Source organism: Fringilla coelebs (assembly GCF_963513975.1).
Source record: "Fringilla coelebs genome assembly, chromosome: 2".
Taxonomy (NCBI): domain Eukaryota; kingdom Metazoa; phylum Chordata; class Aves; order Passeriformes; family Fringillidae; genus Fringilla; species Fringilla coelebs.
In genome coordinates, this window is record NC_140029.1 from 15,156,552 (window position 1) to 15,179,498 (window position 22,947).

Sequence of the window (22,947 nt, forward strand, 5' to 3'; positions counted from 1 at the left end):
TGAATCAAATAAAACCAAACCAAAACAATTTTAGCAGGGTGCAATTCTGAAAAATGAGTTGACTTTATGCTGCTGCACCAACAAAAAAGAAACAATGAAGCACTTTAGCCATGTGGCCCAAGGAAACAGGACAACAGATTCAAGCTAATGTATATTTTTTCCCCCCGCAGTTTTTATCTTCTGCCCTTTGAGTCCACCTTGAAGTGTAGAGCACATCCTAAAGAGAGATATAGATCAACTGATAAAAGGTTGGTGCTTTCTGTAGAACTGGAGGTAGTACAAATCATACCATTTTACATTTGAAAATGATGCTTTGCACAAATTTCAGCAATGCCAGCCTTGTTTAAAAAATGTTCAAATCATTAGAAGGCTAGGCAAAAAAAAATTTTGAATAATGACTCTAAAAATATCTCTGTGGGAGCATGCACCTGTCACATTGCTACATATGCCTGAATTTAACTAAATAATAAATGGATTTGTGCAATGGCACAAATCTGGATAGCAGCATAAACAGGTGAGAAGAAATGTTCTTTGAGACCTTTAGGTCACATAACAAAAATACAACAAATCACTGTCATCCTCTTTTTTTTACTCTGCCCCAGGACTGAAATAATGTCTCAGCAAACTTTGAGATGATGCTAACTAATTTGGAGTTATATTAAATATTGATGCCTGGCCATGAACTTGGGGACTTTCTTATTTGGATGGTCTCTGCATTATACCTAAAGCTTTTTACTGAGTATAAAGAACACAAAGAGTCTCCAGCCCTTAACAAACAAATAAAAAAACCAGCAACCCCAAACCTAAAGGAAAAAAATGAAAGTAGAGCTAGGAAAATAAAGGAACAGAAGCAGTCAAGCAGCCTTCATGCTCATTATTAATTTTGGTCTAGTCAAGCACTGTGGTTCATGATGAAGTAAAAAAAAAGCCTTCTTTGGGCAAGATGGCACTTCAGACAGAAAAAAATAATTTGCTTTTTATATGATCTTATTCTGTGATACAACCTCTTGACAATTTTAACAACGTCCATTATCTCCCTGTTTTAAGGGAAAACCCTGTATTTTGTTTGCACTTTATTTATTATATCATTGCATTATTTTTAAGCATGCTTACTATTTCTTGCGGCATTCACTGGCTCTGTCAATTTTAAATTCAGGTAGACTGATGAATCCTTCTGCTTTTTCATCCTGCAAAGATAGTTCCAGATATTACTGTAGCTAAAGTGTAAGGAAAAAAATTCAGCATGTTGAAAACCTGCAAATATTTTCACTTGCCTGCTTCTTACAAAAGGAGTACTAATGTCTGCTCTGCTCTGGCAAACCTCCCACAGAAGTCACTGGACTTCTGCTGAAGTAGCAAGACAGACCCCTTGGTGAAAAATACAATTTTAAATATCCAGTTTTCTGAAACAATTTCACTGCTGAACCAACATTTGAAAATATGCAAAATGACCAAATGTATTCACTCAATTAGTTATTGTAATTAGTCACTTTTTGGGGAAAATGTAGTAATTAGTAAGGAGAAATTCAGCCTAGTGGAAGAAACGGAGAAAAAAAGCAATTTCAATGGCTGTTGTTTATCATTCTTATGTATCACAGCTAAGAGGCATGATATCTCTTCAGCTACTTTTATCTCTCTACAACATTCAGAATACATCTGACCTTCCTCCCCTCTCCTCTGAAGATTTTACAGAATTTACTTTACCAGCTATGCAAACTCCCTTTACTTTTCACAGTTTGAAAGCATTATTTATGTTAAGCTACTATTACATCAATAACACAGACTCACTCATTTAACTGCTCATAACTTTGCATGAGAAATTAACACAGTATCATAGAAATGAAGCTGGAAAACACACAAACATATGTGAAGAAATATACATATTTTCCTAAGTTTAAATGATTATTTATACCACATATGCAGTCCATATGATTACAGCCTTTCTAAAAATAAGTAAAAGGCACAAATCAGCATATAAAACTAGAGCTGTATCTGTGGAAGATACAGGATTGCAACTGGTTCTGCATTAGCAGGTATTTTAAAATCAAAAATACACTGTTTAGAATAATCTTGCTATTTCTTTTTTCAATGGTTGCCTAGAAAAACAGAGTTTTGGCAAGAACAGTGTTTGCTTGTCTGTCCCCCTGCCACTGAGGCACCCCCTACCAGCCTTTGACTCTGCTGGTGATGACAGACACCGTGCTGAGGGATCTGAGGGCTCAAAAATAACCAAAACTCAGAAAACCTCAGGGAAACTTGGGAGATGGAGGCGCTGAGAGCACTGCTCCCAACATAGCAAGTACAGCACAGCTCAGAGCTGCCCCTTGGACCCAGTGCTGACCACTCACTGCACTCGTGGGCATCAATTACTGCCCTGATGAAAACCTTGTAGTAGCCAAGGGAGGGAGAATGGAGAGGAGGGAGTTAGGGTTACTGATCTGAAGCTGGGATCAAGGCACAAATGGAATGAGTCTGAGAAAACAGGCTTTGAGAGCTCTGGAACAACTTGCTCTCTGTTTACTCAGGGAGAAGTTGGGGATTACTTTGAAAAAGTTATGTACAAATGCTTGCTGTGATTAAAAGAACAAGTCCAGGACAGAGTGTATACAGATGTTAACAATGGTTTTATCTCAGTATATTTACTAATGAGCCTAATAGGATTAAAAATCAAGGTATCATAACAGTGGAAAAAGCTTTGCAGCTAAAGCTGGTATAATAAATGTGTACCAATGCAGAAAATGTTGCATAATCAAAGCTGTACACAATTCAGCTGGGATGCTCCTGTGCTTTTAAGTTCATCATTTATGAGCACTGAAATCACATCAAAAGCTACAAAGAAGAAAAAACAGGAGAACAGAACTGAGAAAACAGAACTATCTTCCTTAATTGCCTTGCAGAGATAAACAAGAAACACCAGGCAGCACAACATTAAAGTTTACACTTCCATGACTAAGTTTGAATGACAGGATTAAGTAATTACCTTTACGCTTTCAAGGGTTTGAGGATAAATTTATTCTAAACTGGTGTCATGAGGACACAGAAAATGGTGTTATTTCTCCATGTAGTAAGAAGTGAATTGGAAGGAACAGACATCTCAAAACCTTCATTAATTTTTTTCAGACAGTTAATATTCATTTCAGTGTAATTATTTGTGTGAATAAAGCTATTAACATATGTAAGCACTGAAAGCATTGTTTTCACACTAAACCCTGACTACAGCACTACACAAAGTATTCATTGAGACTGTGAGTACAGGTATTTACCTCTTCATTGATATACCAATATAGAGATGTGTCCTTCAGGACAAACCAGTACTTTTTCCATTTTTGGGAGAAATAACTCTTGGCATCTTTCTTTTTCCAAAGCCAGCCTTCACAGTCCCCTCGACCAAGATCTTTACACGAGATCCGTCTTTTGCTTTTACCAGGAATAGGAGCTGAAAATGACAACGAGGTGATGTGAAAGCATTTGATTTGTCCACTAAATCAACAAGATACCTAGCCAGAAATCACTATATATCTGTTTAAGAAAATTAATTAAAAATTTTAACCTCAAATTGCCATGAAAAATTATTACAAGCATTCTATTTTGACCACAAGCTTATGCACACCACCCTACTTTAAAGACCAAAGCAAATCAAACCAAACCATGTTCAGCATCTCAGAGCTCATATCCTATGGGTAAGGAGAAAAAAAAAAAAGGCAACACAGAAAGAGAAGACAGAAGACACTATAGAGAAAAGAAAGGCAAGATATTTAAATATAAGAAAAATGCTTATTTGTAATTTTCAACATATTTCACATTAGAATAAAGCTCACAACATATAATTCATGTACTTCCCACTTGGTTACCAAATACAACTATTTAAGTACTTCACAGGTGTTCACAAACCTCTCCTTGCAGCTCTTTTTGAAACTAAACAGTTCCTAAGGCCTTTGTACTTCAAAATCAAAGGAGGAAAATTTACTATGATATAAATTACCTGAGAGCGTAGGTAATGAGCAAGTGCTGCAGTGAGGCATTACCTGAACACAGCTGGAAAAACCAACCCTGGCCCCAAAGAGGCTAGAGTCTAAGTATTCAAAAAAAAAAGATAAAAGCAGATACATGAAGGTAGAGGAACATTAGGTAACGATGAGACATCAGAAATGGACTAATACATTCTCAACATGATAACTGAACTGAGCATTTTATTGGAGCTAACAAGTTAGAGTTCCTCACATTCTGCAATACCATAAAATTAATCATGGCAAATCCCTTCCTACCCATATATGAGAACAAATTTATTTTTTACCTTTGTTCTTCTTTTTACTTTTCTGCTGTAGAGAAGACTGCTGAAATGTCTACAAGAAAATCAAAATGGAAGAAGTGAAAATGCAATGTTTATATTCAACCACATACTTATAATAAAAGAGATGTTATGTTAAGTCATATCAGGTAACACCAACCAAGAGGCTTCTAGGCCTAAGAAAAAAGGTGATTTTAGTTCACCTGTTCATAAGGTTATAAAGCAAAAGCACACTGTCAAACATCTCAAAACAGATCACCAGTTAGGTTGCGAAACCAACTGTAGTTTCTGCCCAAAATGGTCCCTCTCCTCTTGCTCTGTTAATAAAGAAGGAATATCTCTCTTTGTTTAGTACAGTAATGAAACTACACAGCCCATGTATTTCTAATGTATACACTAAATAAAGTATTCTTGACATCTATATGTAAATATACAAAATAACACACTGCTTAATGCAGGTCTGGAAGTATTCATACAATGGTCATTAGGCCAGCAGACAATTTTCTCAGAACCAGGCCTAGTATTCTGAAAGACATCAGTAAATTCTGCTTAATCACAACTGGAAAAAAGTGTCCCAAATAAAAAGCCTGAACTAGAATGTTATTTTTTCACCAGTTTTTTAAGTAGAAGTATTTCCCTCCAGCTGATTCACTCCACAAACTAACTCACTCCCTTGACAATGAGACAGGATGGAAATTGCTCCTTTATTTAAGATCTTAGCTTATTAATAAGATCAATAAGTATTAACACATTTTATAACCATTTCTGTTCAAAAACTTTAACTCAGATAAACACAATCCCCAGTGAACTAAAAAAAAAAAATAAATTCTGTAATGAATCAGCCAAAATTTAAAGATGTGATTTGACTTGTTTTGAACTTCAGTTTTCTTGAAAGGCAGACAAATGTTATCAGTGTTAAAACTAAGAAAAGGTTACATTAGAGTGTCTGCTTATTAAAACTTTCTATTTCAGCTTGGCAGGAATCAATACAGAAATCAATTCTTCTGTGCCACTTGGTAAAAATAAATCTAAGCAAAAGCACTGACAGTTCTGCAATTCCTGCCCCTAGTGGTACGACAAACCCTCTCCCTGTTTACAAGACTAGGTTCAATGCAAAGAGCAGCTTTGGTTTTGCGCCTGGCACTCAGTGCTATGGCTTAATTGATGTGCTATTGTTTGGTCAAATGTTTCACCCAATGATCTTGGAGCTCTTTTCCAACCTTAATGACTCTAATGACTCTCCTCCCTGCTTCCCACACTCCTGAGCTCACATGCAGCAGACTCTGCTTCAAAGGGATCTCTTGCCTCACAGCTGAGAGATTTTCATGCAGCAAAAACTAACATCCCATGGGGAAAAATTACTAGCAAGACAATAATTAAGCGTAATTAAAAAATTTAACTGACTTGCTAGATGTGCTGATCCCTCAGAGACCATATCTGACAAAACCTACTCCCCTATATTGCTACCTCAGTGGGTCAACAAAGTAGGCCTCCACTGGGAAATAAAAAGAGGATCCCACTCATTTTCATTTCCTGGCTCTTGTCCTTTTCTTTCTGCTACTGGTGCCAATTAAATCAGCACAGCACCAGCTCTCAAGAAACCAAGACAGCAACACCCATCCCACTTACATAAAATATTTCAACCTGCGAAGGACTAGAAGAGATCTTAATGACCCAGGGCTGAGAAGTGTGTAAGTAACTCCCTCTGAAAATATTACTTAATTCAAAGTAGATGAAAAAATACACACACATACAAATCCAAAACTTTAGCACTTCTCAGTTCACAACTCAGACAATTTCATTCTGCTATTTGACTTTTCTGCACTATTATTTTCACAGTGTCAAAACAGAAAAGGAAAATCTCTGCTCCATTTTCTCACAAGTAATTCTGAGAGCAGGTGAGAACATATGAAAAGCCTTCTCTTTAGATGTTTTGTCTGTAAATTGAACCTGCAAACCTCAGTTCACACCTCTTAACTTCTGAGTCAGTTTTTGGGAAGAAAGGGTAATGAAGGGGTATCAGTTTTTAATAGGAAGAAAGCATGTAATTTACATGTCTAACCATTTTCCCATACATTATGTTATATTGCAAAATAGAAAGGTTTTATTAAATTCAGCTATTATTCTAAATTAGCTCATTGAATTAAATCATAATCAAGGGCAAATACTACAACTGAAAGAAGTTCCTGGGAACTATTTCAACTGCAGTGATTTTAACTAACATTTTAGATTATTTTACATAGACTTCAGACTTCAAGTTAGTTGACCCTTCACAAAAAACAGCATCATCTTTTTTCTTAACTCAGAAAATGTATATGTAATATAACATATGTAATTAGAGAACAACAACAACAAAAAAACAAAACACCAAAAACAAAAAAGTGAGCTTGAAATCTAAGAATGCTTCTTCTTTTGTTGCTTTTTAAGGAACTCACTGAATGCAATCTACAGCCTCTTGCCAGTTGTAAGACAATGCTTAGTGCTGTTTTCTCAGTGGAGTCAGGAGGTCATGTCCTTCCTCCTGATCAGAGCAAGGCTTGCTTTGAAGCCAACACTGGATCCCTGTTCTGGGTCACCTCTAGCCTAAATAAACTATCTCCAAAGAGGTAGGTTCCACTCTTCTTTAAGCAACCTGTTCTAATGCTGGCCACCATAATGTTTCCCCTTTTACAGCTTAATTCTGTGATATGGCAAAAACAGAAATAATGTAACTACTACTTCTAAATTCCATGAACCCTAAACACATGGATTTACACCAAGAAATTTACTTGCACTAATGCAAACTTGCTGTAAGACACTGTTAAATCACTCGCCCACAAAGCCAGATTCACTGCATTTTGATTCTGATACACCTTGGGCTTTGAGTAACTGCTTTCATAAACATCTTGTCCCAGTTTCCAAGAATCCATCTCTTCTACTAATTTTGAGAGCAAGCATGAAATGAAATAGAAAGCAGCATTCCGTATTAAAGAAAGTCGTTATTAACTCAAAATAATGAGCAAAAGGGAAACAAGATGGACACTGAAAAGATTAAATAGATGAGCACCTTAAGACAAGTGGAAATTGGCGCTCCTGAAGAAAACTTGAAACTCTTTAATAATATTCTGAATTATATGCTTTCCAGTCATCCAAAATACAACTAGAAAAACTTTCCATTACCCAAAAGCAAGGTGTCACTTGACGTTTAACATTCATCAAAACCCCTTTGAATACACTGAAACTCACTGACTTTTTTAGACACAATAATTTTCTCCTGTAATATATGATCTTCGAGCTTGTTCTATTTAATAAAGCCCTTGGACAAGTGCATCTCTAAGGAGAATATCAAAGAAACATTTAACCTATATATAAGCCTGCCTTCCTATTAGCAGCCTTAAAGGATATGTATTTTAAGAGGAATAAAAAACCATTTATTAAAGGGTTTTTTCTGTTTCTGGTTTGGTGTTTTGGTTTTTGTGGTGTATTTGGGTGAGGATTTTTGGTTGTTTTTTTGCCTCTTTGGTTTTTCTTACCAATGTTCTAGTATGCCCCCTAGCCCTACCTTTCTGAGGCCTTAGCTGCAAATTCCAAGAGCCAATGGAGATTTAATTGTGCAGGGAGGAGCCATAACAGTCCCACTCTTCCTGCAACTGTTCATTACCAGACTTGCTGTGTGGATTGTATTTACTCTAACAGTCTTCAAAATGATTGACAGAGTTCCAAAAGGCCAGCAGACTGCACACCTGTAAAGAGCAACCTGCCCCAGGGCAAAGCCTTTTAGGATTATAGCACAGCAATGCAGCCACACTGTAAAAAACTTGCAGGTGGAGGCTCATACCAACCACAGAGATCACCACTGGACTGTAATTGGAGTCACTTTTTAGCAAGAAAAGAATCCCATACAGGTGCTCTAATCAATACTCTCTGCATGCACACAATAACATATCAGCATCTTCGTACATGTAACACAACATTTTCAAGAAATGAGACCATCATGTTTCTGTCTCATTCTCAGAATTATTCAGGTTTCTCTTCTGGGAGAAAGTATTTCTTGTTGGTTAGTCCTGTGACTGCTCCGTATTTGCTCAGAAGGGAAACACAATTGAAAGTTAGTCATTAATGTTCAGAAGCCTGAAAATGTAACTTGTGTAGTAGTAATTTCATAGCTCTCTATTTGGAAAAGTGTATTTAAATGAAAGTGTGAAATTACTTAAGTTTCAATGAATTTATTTCTTTCATGCCAAATAGGAAACTTAATAAAATGATCTTTCAATACTAATATCAAATTGGAATGGAACTGCTATCAGAAGAGAAGAATGTTTGATATAACTGTTATGATGAAAGTTAGAAAACTTACATTCCAGTTGATAGCTCAAATAAAAATAGAAAACAAATAGACTGGTTATCTAAATGATAAATTTGAGAAGATTAGTTATTTTGGCAAACTTCAAGAGTCTGAGGAAGATGTCTGAAGATTTGAGGTTTAGCTGTTCCTTAGACTTCTCTAAGACCTAATATAAATTACAAAGGTGTGACCAACAGAACATTACATCCATGCCCAAAAAATAAATATATTCTAATAGTCATAAACTTCTTCATGGTTACAGAATTTGTAGGTCTACCAAAAAAAGACCACAACTGAAGATTCTCTGAAGGAACAGATTGAGATTGACCATAGCAACCAGTACTATATTGGACGGAACCTAAAATTCTCATTCAAGGGCGTTTTTGTTTCTCCGCTTTTCTTCTGAGATTTTTCACTCACTCATTAAAAAAAAAAGCTGGAAGAGAGAACCAGGTTATGGAAAAAATAATATCCAGTCCTTCTACCCAAATCTGGGCTCAGTCTGATTGAAAGGGAAAGTGGCACATATCTATAGCTTTATTTAGAGCTCGGGTCAAATCAAATTTTTCTCAAGCTGCGAGTTTAGACACTAAGGAACTGTTTACAGGCAGGCACTTCCCCTCTGTCGCTGTAAGATAGCTTTCTCTAGTTTCAGCAGGGTAGCTTGTAACACATCTGATTGCTGGAACTTTCTGCTACAGATGGAAAAACCAGTATCTGGGAAAAAAATGAAAGCTGGTTCTGCCAATCATATCATTGATCTCTCACTTTGAGAGATCGTTCTCAATGCTTTGAGAACCCTGGCAATGTTCTATTTTCACTGTTTTGATATACCACATACACATTTCTCAGCATTTGGTGCATTGTGATCCAAAATTTCAGAGCTAAAAGAAGAAAGAAAAGGGGGAAAATGCAAACCTATTTAGATACAACACCACACTTCATATCAGTATTAACATCTCATGCTTAAGGGTACTCACAACACAGGATTTTGCCAAAATCTTCTCTGTTTACCACCTTGTTTAGAATCCATTAAGAGCCTATAGCAGACAGTACTAATTATTTCAATGGATATTTTTGGAAAATAAAGTTTTCAAGGACTGTTACAAAGATATGATGAGGGAAGACCTCTGTCAGATCAGAAAGTTTGAAACCTCCTGCCAATCAGCAGTAGATATTCATTCTTGCACTTTGTCAATGACCACAAGGAGAAAAAAACAGCATGTATGTGCCTCAAGAGTTTTTAACTGCAGAAAATAATGTAGGCTGATATCTTGAAGCTGCCAACTTTTTTATGTGCCTCTGAGGTGAGCAATGGCTATATGAGCTGAGCAGGATGTACTCCTTATCACATAGTCTACAAGGGTTGATAACATCAAAGATGTCTATTCTTTTCATACAACTGCAGCTGTGTCTGCTTATCCAAGACAAATAGGCTAGCTAAGGGCAGAACTATGGCTGTCTGAAATGTGATAGCAAGCACAGCTTTTCTGCTCAGGGATTCTTATCCATTTTCCCATTTCTAAATGTTTTCTTATAATTTGTGGGGGGGGATGCTCTGTGGCAAATATTACAGTAGCTGGATACACTCAGCAGTTGCAGAAGTTAGTGCAAGCATTTTGTGAGAAGTTGTTAGCATAATGAATGCAAAAACAAAAATATTTTTTAAATCTTCAGGCTATTTGGAAAAATAATATACAGTGGTGCTGCTTTCCAACACCAGGGAAAGACTTTCCTTCTTAGCCATTAAGGCACAGGACTCTTATCTGAAATACCAAAGCAGTAAAACTTCTGGACAACATTAACTTAAAATGAGAGTTCTCATATTCCCCCAGTCTTTTTGACTGACATAACAAGGACTGCAGCAGTGTCACAGCTGCCTAAAGCAAATGAGAATAAACAGTTAAACTAGACAAGTGCTGCTCGTTAGGATAATTTATTCTGTGATCATTCTTCTGCTCTACATCTACTTTGAAACATGCAATTTTGGTACCTCCCACACTACTTTTTATTGACAGTAAGAAATCTAGGAGGGGAAGGGGGGATTCAAAAATTCTATGTATGCTTTAATGGCATAAGTCCAAGATGCATCAGTTGCTCCATCACTGTGTGTTTCAAGTGCATCTATTTAAGAAGGAAAATAGAAACTAAACTATCACCTGTCACAGAACAGTATTTAACCCTTTATTTGGATTTATACTCCCCATCAGTTCCCAGTTTAACCTCTTACTGAAGAGAATGGACCAGTCAGAAAAACCACTAAACAACTGAGGCAGGAAATCAGCCCTGGAGATCATTTTATCCAGCCTTGTTGCTCAAAGCAGACTCCCGCAGAAAAGGTTGTTCAGGGCTGTGGCCCGTTGTGTTTTTTAGTATCTCCAAGATGGAGACTCCACAAACTCCATGGGCAACCTGCTCCAGTTAAACAATCTTCACAGCAAAAGTATCTTTTTCTTATGTTTATATGGAATTTCCTGTATTTCAATTTTTTCCATTGCCTTTTGTCCTTTCACAGTGGGTCTGAGACAAGTCACCCCAAAGACCCCATGAATACTTGTGCCCTGCTGCTATGCCCCTCCAGTATATACCAAACTTTGCAATTTCCTCCAGGAAAAATCTTGGTTTGCTTAGAAAATTTCTGTGTTATTCACAGGGAAGGTAGGCTTTCCTTGTATGCTTATCTAAACATTAAAAAATCAAGACAATCCAAACTGATTTAAGAAACTTATTCTTGATCTATTATTGCATTCGAGAGATGGTCTGTGTCACAACACGGACTTTTTCAGACGAAAACAAACTGCTGTAAAACAGAAGTCACCCCTGGGGCATTACCAACATCTTCCACCAAGCCCATGGTCTTTGCAGAGAAAAAATCATTAGCCTAGAATAAAAGTCCCATGCCCCTTACAACACCTTGGTGCTTGCTTATTGTGACAAGCACATACACCTCCTTCTGCAGGAGGAGGGAGCAACACTTCTGATTGTGCCCCTCAGCATGATCTCTTTCAAACTCTGACTGTGTGACAGAAAAAAGTGCAGAGGATGTAGGTGGTCTGAGAAAACAGATTTCTGCTTTAAGGAAGACACACTATTGCAAGTTATTCTCTGTTAGCATTTGGACATAATATGCTTCAGGAAAAGAAATAGAAAATTCCTTCTGGCTTTCAACAGAGGGGAAGTTTTCAGGGGGAAAAGAAGGAAAGAGTTTCTGTACATCAGGAATTATACATTCTGTTAAAATTCATACCAAACACTTCCATTGCCCTTATGAATTATGGCAGAAAAAAAGCAGTTCATTGCAGGATAAAAGTCTCATTACTTGCTGGAATTCAGTAAGATTTCCTCTAAGCATAAGATGAAGCAGAACTTTGCAGAAGGTGGGGAAAGATAACATTAGGTCTTTTTAATTCTGAACTGGCCATGGTGATTTTATGGGTACAAACTAGCTTACAAGAAGTTTTACACATCACTCCAAAGCCAGAATTCTGTAGTGTTGGAAATGCTATCTACTTGGGTTTATCTAAAAGCAAAGGGATATACTTGAGAAGTGGACAAAAAAGAGTTATTGCTTTATGAAAAATACCAGGTTGCTTTTTCCTCCACAGCACAGCAGCAGAGATGGATTGGCTGACTCAGGGATCAGGCACTAAGCAACAAGCACTTCTCTCCAGTAAAACAGAAACTCCCAATAAAAGAGCTTCAGTTCAGGAGCTGCAGTGCTGCAAAGAGCCATTTTCCTCCCAGGTGGAACCACACAATCTCCCATATTGTGTGCTAGCAGCAGGCTCGAGGGGCCACCACTGTGTAAGTGGGGCAGAGGAATGGGGCAGAGACTCCTGTGGAGTCAAAACCACTACTTGGAAAAAATCCTTTGTTCAGAAACAATGGAGCTCTTTGTCAAAGCATTTTGATGCTTTGACATAAAATGGCACTTTGAAACAGGCACATGTGCTCCATTAATTCAAAAAACATTTCCACCACTCAGTCCAAGTTTTTTAGAATGCCAAATTTCTTGACACATGCCAGCCAGTGTCCTTGGTTAAATGCTTTCAGAGTCCTGGTATCCCCCCTTTCCCTTGTGCAGAAAGGAAAACAGAGAAGAGCCAGCAGAGAAGTCAGGCCCTGGATCCCAGTTCTCCTGGATGTGACAATCCCCAGCATATTGCAGTGGTAACTCATGCTAAGTCCCCTCTGTGCAATACCTGACATAAACTTCTCTGCTACAATGTGCTGCACTTCATCTCTTCTTTATCAAAGGGGAATAACCAAGGGACTGAATCACTTATTCTACATTAATAAAAAATAAAACTGTGCTACTGTGATTGTACCAGCTACAGGTAATGTAGCTTACTCATGTACAAACAATGCTAATACCTACAAAAGCAATGGTCCACTATCAGGTAATAAAAGCAGGATAAAATCAGGAATGATTCTATGAAATGGTTACAGAAAAAAATACAGAATGGGGATGTGAAAGGAAATTAGGAAGTGTTCTGAGATGAGAGATTTATTAGTGTATAGATCTACATCTCTGGACCATATAAAATTTCATTTTCAGACAATTATATTCTATGCAGTAAGGAATAAATCTAGACTGGCAGAGCTGGACCAGATGACCTTTACAGTAACTCTCATTTTTAAAGATTTCCCCAGCTTTGCCATGGAAAGAAATTATGACAGGCCATTTTTTTCTCCTCATGGTCACAATGCAAAAGAAGGTAATAGAGAAAGTTTAAAGAAAAATTTCCCACAAAAGACTCCCACTGTGCTTCATGATGGCCCATAAACCAATCTTACCTTGTCTCTAGAGGATTTTGCTTTGCTGCAATAAGTAACTCTGGATTTTAGTAATGATCAGAGAGTATATAGAATGAGATGCAAAATCTCCCATATTCAATACCTTCAAATTTCACTTGGGCAACCACTTCCCCAATAAGAGCAAATTAATGGTATAACTATTTCTTTCAAAGAGAAACAATGTAGATGTGAAAATATTCCCTAATCTGTGACAGGAATAATATACCTCAAGAACAATGCAGATATTATTCCATATAATTGAAAGAACTTAGCCCTCCCTCCCAAGGAGACTAAGTATTACTGTTTCACAAAATATATGCTTAAACAGAACTCAAATATAAAAGCTGCATATGCACAGCTACTCTCTTCAGTCTTGAGTTCAAAGGACTGAGAGTCTAGAGCTGGGAAAACAGATATGAGATTACTGAGGCACATTCCTGAGATGATTTTAGCTAAGCAGCAATGAAACAACAGAAACTATCCCTTAAATCTGAGCAAGTTGCTATCCTCTCAGCTATTGCCAACACACCTGCTTTGCGGTTCATCTCCAACTTTTCTGCCGTGGGGCAGACAAGCAGTGCTGCAGGTTGGCCAAGAGTTCATTCAGTCTCCATCTCAGGAGGTGTTTAACATCCAGCAGGGCAAAACCCTGAGAAGCCTTGTCTGACCTCAGAGCTTGCCCTGCTTTGAGCCAAAGACCGGAGCACAGAACCTCTTGAGGTTGCTCCCAGACTGAATTATCCTATTATCCTATGCAGTTTATGCTGGTTTCTGAGGCATCTGGGTTTTGTTTTTCTGTAGCAAATTCATTAGACACCTTGCTCTTGCTGGCATCTTTCCTCCCCTCTGTCCAACATTTTACTTGGAATTATGACAACTGGCTACCCACTCACCCATGGGTCACTGGTGCCATCATTAGTAACAGCAGTTCATACCCTATTTGAATGTGGAACTTAGTACAGATCTGAATAGGATTAAGTGAAAGAGATTTACTGTAACAGCAGAGGACTAGACCCAGAGGCCCCTCTATTCCTCTCTGTTGATTGCACTGGACTAAAAATAATATAAAGCCATCTTCCATTAGCAAGGAATTTATATGCTGTTTCTCTCTTGCTTTTTCTCTCAGAAATGTAGATTTATTTTGAACCAAATTTTTGCCAAACTCTGATGGAATAGCAAAATTACCTTTCACCACAACAATTTTATGCCTATGGCAATCATTTTCCAACTGTCACAAGAAAGGCGAATTTTGCTTATTGATTAACTGTTTTACTGTATTGTTTGTTTTATATGCTATACAGGTCACTTATGCCTTAGATGAAGTTTCTACACAGATTTTAACAACATAAATACTATTTTTATCACTTATTTTGTGTCTGCTACATTTGTGAAGTGCTGCATTCAAATAAAAGAATACATACAGTATTTAGATGGTTTCCTTTGGGGTGTAGAAGATGGCCAAAGCCTGGAACCACTATTTCAACTTTTAGAATGTGAGACATGCTGCTCTCCTGTCTGAATCAAATATACAAACCCACAAGCATCACACTGAATGAAACCCCACATGTGTAGGCATTCAAAGCTGCCCATGGCCAATGTGCCTGTGGGACATTATGGTGCTTCAGACTCATAAAGGCAATAGGTAAAAATTTCCTATTATGTTTCTTTCCCTTATCCTACTTTTCCCTTAATTTTTTCAGCATTGTTCTTTCTAAATGTCTCTCAGAGCAAAGGACTGTCTATACCTGAACCATAGATTAGGCTGATGAGAAATGGATAGAAGCTCATGATGTCTTTATTGCACAACTGCATTTGCTTCTCTGCATTGCATTATATGAAACATTCTACTAGCACTTTCGCCTTTGAATAGACTTTGAGGCTTTTAAAATAACTCCAAATCAGATTATTTGAAAACTTCATAAGCCTCTTCAGTTCATTTTCTACTGCAATGCAGTGAGTTCCTTTCATTTCCACACATGTGGACCTAGCTACCATCGCAGCCTTATTTCTTCATTACATGCTCACTGATAGAAAAGGGAGCAAGGAGCTCAAGTCCTAGAACAAGACAAACAATCCCCTAAGGCTACACTCAGCTGAGATGTGACCAGTCTAACCTAGAGAAGAAAGATGCAAATGTCTTAAATGCTCCAGTCACCTCCAGAGAGGGATATCCAGGTGCTTAGCTCTTACCAGCCAAGCTCTGCTGGAGCTTCATGAACATGAAGTACTTGAGGAGAAACTCAGGGACCACAGCAGCTCAGAGGGTTGGACTTTCCCACTGAGGCGCCCAGGAGGCTCCTCCCAGTCCAGTCTGAGACTGCTGTCTTTGAAAAGTCTAGACATCAGGAGAAATTACTGGTTTTTCACTTGTGACATTTCAACAGCATATGTACTACTTTTATAAAGATTTGTATTTTCCTGCCTTTACAGTAGAAGCTAGAGTGTGCACAAATATATTTAGACTGTAAAGGGCTAACTTGCAACAAAGCAGTGAAGAAATTATTTTTAAAATAATTTCTCACTGTGGTAATTAGAGACTGAAATTTTTCACAACTATTTCTAAAACTGTTCATTATGTTCATTTAATTTCTGGACATTTACTTGAAATCCAGCGCACTTTCTTAGCTGGGAATATAAAAATGCCAATGGTTTTTAACTGGAACACAACTGTAATTTTTTTACATTACATAATTCTTACATTTTCAAAACAGAGTTTAAGATTTCCTTTGGGGATAATTAAAGCACATAAGTCTGTAATCTATCTGCAAGTTTCAGTATTATTTTATTACATATATTTAAAGGGAGATGAAAGACCACAGCAAAGAAGTAACACATTCAAATATTAACAAAATTTATGGAGATTCTATTAAGAAATATTTTTTACTATGCACTTAGGTTAAATTGGACTTTGATACCAACTAGATTTTTATTCTATAACAATTACATGTCTAACTATAGACTATTGTGAAAACAGGGAGGAGAAAAAGGGAGCCTTGTTATTTAAATAGTGCCATAGCTGGACTGCAGACATTTTTAAGAAGAAATTTTTTAAGAAAAAAATGAGCACCCATCTGTTGTAATGATACAATGACATTCCAAACTTCAGACACCTACCTAAAATCTGTGCAACTGATTTTTAATTTGTTCTCTACAATTTTTTGTTTATTTATAAATATCCATAACAAAAAAATCAACTGAAAAGAAATACTTTAAATACTGTGATATTTACACTTATAGGAAACTGCTAGTTTTTCACTGGGGTAGTTTTGTTAGGGCTGGTTTTTTAGTAAATCATTCTGCACTATTTAAAGTTTTTAAGGTGCCATTTTTATAAAGAAGATTTTTGTGATAGGTTGATGGGTAGCTTGCACCTAAGTTTATTATGAAAATATATGCACATGTTCTGCACTTTTAAAAATGTTAGTTATTGGATACTATGATTAAATATTTTATAAATACATGCATATTTGATTCAAGAATTTTCATCAAAAAAGATGTAGTTTAAGTATTTTCACTTTTTACTTCTTTTCAGCCTTTCAGCAGAAAGGAACAGGAGAAGTAAGGGAAAATCAACCACTTCAGTTAGATCTGAAGTTTTCAAACTCATGAGTTTTTTGGTGAACTCTTCTCTGTACTGACAACACCTAAACACATATATTTTGAATTCAACTTTTAGAAAGTGTTTTCCTGTATTTTTTCTGGAGGGGTTTGTAGGAGGCAAGAAACACCTGGAAATATGCATGATTTAAGTAGAAGTCATTTTGGCTAATAGTTACTGTCTCCTTTCCAATTTATATTATTAGCTAAAAACTGACTTTTGCAATAGGTCCATAAACAAATCATCTTCACCTGAAGTATTCTCAACAAGATCACTGTTGCAGCCAGCTGACCCTGCCCAGGCTGATGCTGCCCCACCAGTCCTGCTGAGAAAACCCAAGGAGCTGACCTGGTACAGCCACTTTGGGAGGACTGCAGGGAGGAACAGCTCAAACTGCTGAACCCTGCTCACACCCCTGGTCCTTGCTGCCTCACTGGCAGAGTAGAAAGGAGAGAGCCTGGCTCTCCATGGGTGCTCACTGCAGCAAGTATTGCTGTTAATTATGTGATTAAGAGTTATCAGGCTGCATTTCAACCACATGGATGGTTATGCATTGCTAAAGAGGAAAAAAAGGAAGTTTACCAAAGCTGCACCAACTTAATTCAATTTACAGCACAGCTACTCCAGTGCTGATAGCTTTTATTTTATTTTGCCCCTATTAAAAGTAGAGCTGGAACATTAAAGTGTATGTGTACATATCTACACATGTAAATTTAGCAAAATCCCAACGGTATAAAACCTTGATTGATCTGCTCAACCCATTACTGAGCGACCTGTTTCAGATACAAACTTAAAGTGGCACATTTCACTACTAAACTAACCTTATTTTCAAATACAAATAAAATAACTAAGAAAACTCCACTAGTAATTAAACAATTTTAAATAGTCCGGTTATCACAGCATAGTGAGAAGCTGTTATTTTTCTGTCACTTTTCCTACAACTAGTAAGTCACTATGTATTGGTAATAACACATGAACAACTGAGCATGCACTGAAAAAGGCAGAGAGATAATGGGAGGCAGGAAGGGAAAAGAAACAAGGTCAGTAATATAAGTTTGTCTGTGTAGGTTACAGCCTATTGTACACAGCAGGGAGTTATGCAAGAGAAAGCAATCTCACTTACTACCACAAACAATAGCCTGTAAGCTTTTCTTCACATTGCAATGCTGCTTCTAGGCTAAGGGAAAGTTGTATTGATCCAGTTAGCAGCAAATTATTATTAACCTGACACTGAACTTCTTTTGACCTATGCCTCTATCTCTCTCCTAAATAACCACATTATTTTCCTTCAACAAAAACAAAGCACAACACACCAAGAAAATTCCTTTACAGAAAACATAATGAACTTGAGAAACTACATGTCAGAGAAACAATATGTCAGAGTTTTCATCTCTTGTGCCCCAAAAGTTCAAGACAAAATGTGCTGTTCTCTACCTACAGAAATAGATCACATTGAACACCTGCTTGCACATCAGACTAGAAACAGCTCAAACAGTTTGCCTCAGCTTAATAAGAACATTAACACTCTGTGTTGGTTTCTTTTACAATACTAAGGAAGAAAAATAGAATGCAAGAACAACAACTTGTCTAGAAATCAATATACTACCAAAAACAATTCCTAGGATGGGAAAAAAAACCAAAGCAGTGCAGAAAATTTATATATGAGGATTCACAAACACCAGAAGAGGATACAAGAGATGTTTAGCTCATAGACACAACACAAACTGTGTTTTGTTGTTTTGTTTTGTTTTGCTATGGTATCAGCTATCACATTGGTTACGTTCAGTGGACACAAGCAAACCCTGTTCACTTTTCAAGGCTGAACTGAAACGTCCCTTTGACCAGACAGTTTTGATTGCAATGGCAGGTCAGTAATACAATAAAAACTTTTGAAACCAGTGATTTTATGCAAATTTAGTATCCTGACAGTCAGAAAAATGCTAGACTGCCACAATCTTGTGATCACTTCAGAACATAACAATTCAAATCTGTGGGCATTTTACAGAATAGCTTTTAGCAAATAACAACCAGGCACTTCTACATTACCATGGTAATTTTTTTTAACATCATCCACTTTGTTTACGGCACAAAAAAAAAAACCCCATTTCTGCTGTGGTAATTTAATTCAGCAGTGTAGTTTTTTGATCAAAGATTTTTCTTTTCTATAGAGCTATACATAAAAGCAGCAGAAGGAGCTGAAGTCAGCATAATTGTAAAAGCTGCTTTTCTGCAGAAAAGCTTCACAGTAAAAAGGTAATCAACCTGCTCACGTCAACAGCTGCAAAATCCACAAGGAAAGAGGCCTGGAATTGTAAAGGGAATTCATCATTAACCAGTGGGATGTATTTTAGTCCAAAATTATTTAACATTTGTATCAATGGAGTCAAAAAAAGAATGAAAACATCATTGAAGAAAGGTAACACAATCAAAGACCAGAGAATGACACACAATCTTACTGCTGGGTGAGCAGCATGGCTTTTACTCCAGGGAATTCAGTAAATGGGAAAAGAAAATAGAAGAAGAAGAAATTAAATGTGCATGCTTTCTATTTCACAGAATACGCACATTAAAAATATAATTTCAGAACAAGGAGACCCCACACCAGACCCCAGATTTCTGGAGCTTCAATACTCCTTTGTTATGGACTTGAGAATCATAGGGGCCCAGTTTGAGGGTCCAGAGTCCTTACTCTCACATATTTCATACTTAGGGTGGCTTCAGAGACATGGACTATTCAGCAAGCATACCCAAGAAGTTACATGTTTCAACATGACCAACCATATACAATTTACTGTATTTAAGAACAAAGAATGCAAGATAAAAGCTTTTAGATTGGGAATATCCGTCTTGCCTATAAGTGATTATGGGCAATAATATCATTACAGAAAAAATAAAACTAAAACCAAGTAACAAACATACTCTCATTCCAAGGCTATGGATAAAATCATTAATCAGTCCTTTGAGTATTTAAATAGAGAAGTAGTGAACAGGAATGGTTATGTAACCTTTCCAAGCAGCTTCTGGAAATTTATGTGCTCTGCTGGCATACATACTTTAGGAAGGATGCTTAAGATAGTTTAGGATTAGAGATGAAGATTTGAAAGAATTTTGAGAATGAGGAAAGGATGTGAAAACACAATTTTGGAAGAAAAACCTAAGACGCTCATTATAACTCTTGCAAGCAAGAGTAGTCTACAAAATTATTTGATTATAACCTGTAAAATCCTATGTTTAAATCCAGAGGATCATGGATAATGGTACATTTAAAACTATGGTTGGACATAGAAGCCAGGTAAACACAAGCTAACAGATGAATACTCTTAAAGACAAGAGCAATGAGGGATTTGAGCTACTTAACAAGCCTGGTGGAGTGTTCTTTAGCACTGGGACCTTATTCAAACAATTGAGGCACTACCGGTTCAAATTTAACTAAAGCCACGTGGTAGAGGCTGCTCTTTACTTTAGGAAAATCTACTGGCTTGTAGTAGATTTTCCTAAATCTACTACAGCACACAGCACAGAGTCACAGTATTCTCTCTTCCCCTGATATTCTAGCATGATGAAAACATTGACTTCTGAAAAAACCCAGACCAAACCAAAGAAAAACTCCAGCTCTTTCACTACTACCAGGGTAGTTCTTTTACACTCCACTCACGTGTATCCGGAGGCTTCCATTTACAAATAATCTGAAATCTGTGGGAAAAACTAGGTAGCTGTGGATTGTAAAAAGAAAATTGTAATAGGACAGCTACTCTTTTAGTGATCTTTAAGATGCAATTTGAGCATAAAGTATTTTTTCATTGTCTGATTTGTTATCAATAGCTTAATAAAATTTTACTGCAAACTGATATGAGTTCCTTCTGTGTTATCTGTACTCCCCCATTCTTTGTGTGCTCACTGCACCGTTTATTTAAGATTGGAAGAAAAGTTCTGCCCAATTTATTACAAAACCTTTGACTCTGCTATGTGGCAAAGGATGTATGCACCAGAATATTTGGGTGCCATTACCACTAAAGAGAAACTCTGGAACTGCATGGTAGCAGCTTCCAGAGGCAGCATCAGCAATATTCAGCTGCAGAGCACTGTAAATGCTTTGTGAAGGGCTCCTTTCCATTTCCCATTTCTTGGACAAATCAATAGTCCAAGATTCCTTTTTCTGTTTACTTCAAGCATTTTGCTCCATAGCCAGTTAGCAGATCAATACTGATTTGTATTCTAAAGAATGGATAACCTTTATTTATTTTTATAAAGGAATAAGCTCCAACTAAACTTTCAAATAGATGCTGAAGATTTAATGGCATTACAGAGAGAGATGGCAATGGCAATGATGCACAAGAAGGATTAGCTGATACTGGTGGAGTTTGGGGTGACAACATTTCAAGTGTTTTGTGGATGGATATCCAAAGTAAATGAAAAATGCTTATAGTCAATTTTATGCTTGCTGTTGCTCACTAACTTCCAAAACAGAGCTTTGAGAACCTGCCAGTTCCTGTGTACATCATTTATTTTTGTACAGAATTTGGAAACTAGATTTACTATGTTAAAGAGGGAACCAAAGGGAAAAAAAAAAAAAAGATGGCACCTTAAAATAAAAGATTTTGTTACCGCATAGTGTCAGGAATTGCACATATACTAAGAAACTGAGAGATGAGTATTCTCTTGATACATGGAAAGTACTATGGGGTGAATATCTTATCACATCTAAAATATGCTGTGATCTTCTAACTCTATTTTTTGGATATACTTAAAAATGAGCAAGTTACTGCAATTTTCCTTTTGCATCCTATCCAGCGAACTTCTACCTTCACATTTATACCTGCATTCCTGGGGGCTGTATGTTAAAAACAGTTACATGCATTAGAGCTCCTCTGACCTCAAAGGAAAACAAACACCTCCCACAAGTTTTCCTGCCATCAGGCCTTCCAAGCACCTGTAGTAAAGGGGCTGTCTGACAACACTTAGCATATTGCAGTGATGGAGATGCTGGGAAGAAGGTATCTAGCCAGTCAGGAAACTGATGCTGCTTCCTTTTCCATCAGCAGCAAGTCAGTCAAGGCAGAGATACCACACTGCATTTCAAAAGTGCCATTTTCTAATACAGGAAATAAAATAATGCTGTCCATCTTTCATCTTAACAGCAAAATCAAGAATTCTAAAATATTTCTTTGAGATGTAGTTATTGTCTAAAGAATATAAATCAGCACAACAGCAGCAGTCCAGAGAAGGTTTGAACAACACTATTAAACCAAGACTGTCTCTTACCACAAGCACAGAGCAATGACTTTTGTTAATATTATTTTTACTCACATGGTACAGAGCAGGTTCTGGTCCGGGTGTGCCCATGACTTCTTGCCTCAGTGACTCCATTTGTAAACTAGGCAACAGAGAGTAATGACTTGGACTACTACTCTTGTCTCCCTTCTTTTTGGACTTTTTCCCAGTATCCTTTTTGCTATTCCTCTGAAACATGTAGTCTTCTTGACCTATTTTCTCATTGCTCATATAGCGAAGCAATGAATTTTCTGTTGAAAGGAAAGCAATGCAAAACATCATTGTGAGCTTTTACATGCATGTAAATCCTGTTTCCAGAACACACAATAGTCTTGCTTACACCTACCGCCAATTTTAACTCTTTGGGACTATTTAATTACCAAAACCCATATGCTTCTATGGTTCAGATATAATAAGAAAGCAAACTTCTGGTAGGGAAAATTCACAACTCTTAAAGTTTTCTGGTATATTTTAAATAAAGAGAACAAAATAGAAAAGAAGATGCACATCAATAAATTTTGTCTTGGAGTTTTAAAAAAACGAGCAATGATGGACCTATGATAATTTTTGGGGTTTTGCTACTTTTTTAACCAGGAGACATAATTAATACAAAAGTCAGTGGCACCACACATTTTAAAGTAATTTGCTCTGAATGTTCATTGGGGATCA

General features: G+C 37.0%; 1 protein-coding gene across 3 annotated transcripts in view; it reads right to left on the reverse strand.

Annotated features, from left to right (window-relative positions):
* Positions 1-22,947, reverse strand: part of CNKSR2 (connector enhancer of kinase suppressor of Ras 2) — a 204,684-nt gene that overhangs the window by 51,725 nt on the left and 130,012 nt on the right. For all 3 annotated transcript variants that reach the window (XM_084201130.1, XM_084201129.1, XM_084201128.1), the window contains 4 exons: positions 22,315-22,529; positions 4,295-4,343; positions 3,264-3,436; positions 1,114-1,187 (listed from right to left, as the gene is read on the reverse strand). In XM_084201130.1, coding sequence (XP_084057256.1) covers positions 1,114-1,187; positions 3,264-3,436; positions 4,295-4,343; positions 22,315-22,529 — 511 coding nt within the window. The remainder of the gene's footprint in view (positions 1-1,113; positions 1,188-3,263; positions 3,437-4,294; positions 4,344-22,314; positions 22,530-22,947) is intronic.